Consider the following 1,474-nt stretch of genomic DNA (forward strand, 5'->3'; position numbering starts at 1 on the left):
TCTATCAGTCTCTACCCTCTGCAGTCTAGGGTGTATCAGTCTCTAAAATCTGCAGTCTAGCGTCTATCAGTCTCTACCCTCTGCAGTCTAGGGTCTATCAGTCTCTACAGTCTGCAGTCTAGGTTCTATCAGTCTCTAACCTCTGCAGTCTAGGGTCTATCAGTCTCTACCCTCTGCACTCTAGGGTGTATAGTCTCTACCCTCTGCAGTCTAGGGTGTATCAGTCTCTAAAATCTGCAGTCTAGGGTCTTCAGTCTCTACCCTCTGCAGTCTAGGGTGTATCAGTCTCTAAAATCTGCAGTCTAGCGTCTATCAGTCTCTACCCTCTGCAGTCTAGGGTCTATCAGTCTCTACAGTCTGCAGTCTAGGGTCTATCAGTCTCTAACCTCTGCAGTCTAGGGTCTATCAGTCTCTACCCTCTGCAGTTTAGGGTCTATCAATCTCTACCCTCTGCAGTCTAGGATGTATCAGTCTCTACTCTCTGCAGTCTAGGGTGTATCAGTCTCTACCCTCTGCAGTCTAGGGTCTATCAGTCTCTACCCTCTGCAGTCTAGATTCAATCAGTCTCTAACCTCGGCAGTCTAGCGTCTATCAATCTCTTCCCACTGCAGTCTAGGGTCTATCAGTCTCTACAGTCTGCAGTCTGGGGTCTATCAGTCTCTGTCCTCTGCAATCTCGGGTCTAACAGTCTCTACCCTCTGCACTCTAGGGCCTATCAGTCTCTACCCTCTGCAGTCTAGGGACTATCAGTCTCTAACCTCTGCAGTCTAGAGTCTATCAATCTCTTCCCGCTGCAGTCTAGTTTCTATCCGTCTCTACCCTCTGCAGTCTAGGGTCTATCAGTCTCTACCCTCTGCACTCTGGGGTCTATCAGTCTCTACCCTCTGCATTCTAGGGACTATCAGTCTCTAACCTCTGCAGTCTAGAGTCTATCAGTCTCTTCCCGCTGCAGTCTAGTTTCTATCCGTCTCTACCCTCTGCAGTCTAGGGTCTATCAGTCTCTACCCTCTGAACTCTCTGGTTTACAGGGTGTGTTCTCCAGACGGCTGCTGTCTCACTACCTCAGTTGGGTACTGTAGGACGTCTCTTGGAGACGTTCTCACCTTGTGTGAAAGCGTAGACACATTTCTTGCCACATCCAATATCACAGCACTGTTTCTGGAAACTGCAATCATCATCCTCCTCACAGGCCTGACTGAAGTTTCTCTTGCACAGAATCGAGACTTTGGAAATTTCCGGGCATTTCTTAGGCAGCACTGAATAATAATCGAAATTCAAATCAGAGAAACGCTTGAATTGTTAAATATCCCAAAATAACAGTTACAGAGTAAAACTCCCTCAAATCAAACCACAAAAAAACACTCCCAGGACAGGTACAGCATGGGGTTAGATACAGAGTAAATCTCCCTCTACACGGTCCCCATCAAACACTCCCAGGACAGGAACTGCACAGGGTTAGATACAGAGTAAAGCT

General features: G+C 47.6%; 1 protein-coding gene across 1 annotated transcript in view; it reads right to left on the bottom strand.

Moving 5' to 3' along the window:
* Positions 1–1,062: 1,062 nt before the first annotated feature.
* LOC121275045 (WAP four-disulfide core domain protein 3-like) overlaps positions 1,063–1,474 on the bottom strand; it is a 35,018-nt gene continuing 34,606 nt past the window's right edge. The window contains exon 4 of the mRNA XM_041182436.1: positions 1,063–1,256. Within this exon, the coding sequence (XP_041038370.1) occupies positions 1,063–1,256 (194 nt within the window). The remainder of the gene's footprint in view (positions 1,257–1,474) is intronic.

Source organism: Carcharodon carcharias, assembly GCF_017639515.1.
Source record: "Carcharodon carcharias isolate sCarCar2 chromosome 40 unlocalized genomic scaffold, sCarCar2.pri SUPER_40_unloc_7, whole genome shotgun sequence".
NCBI classification, from domain to species: Eukaryota; Metazoa; Chordata; class Chondrichthyes; order Lamniformes; family Lamnidae; genus Carcharodon; species Carcharodon carcharias.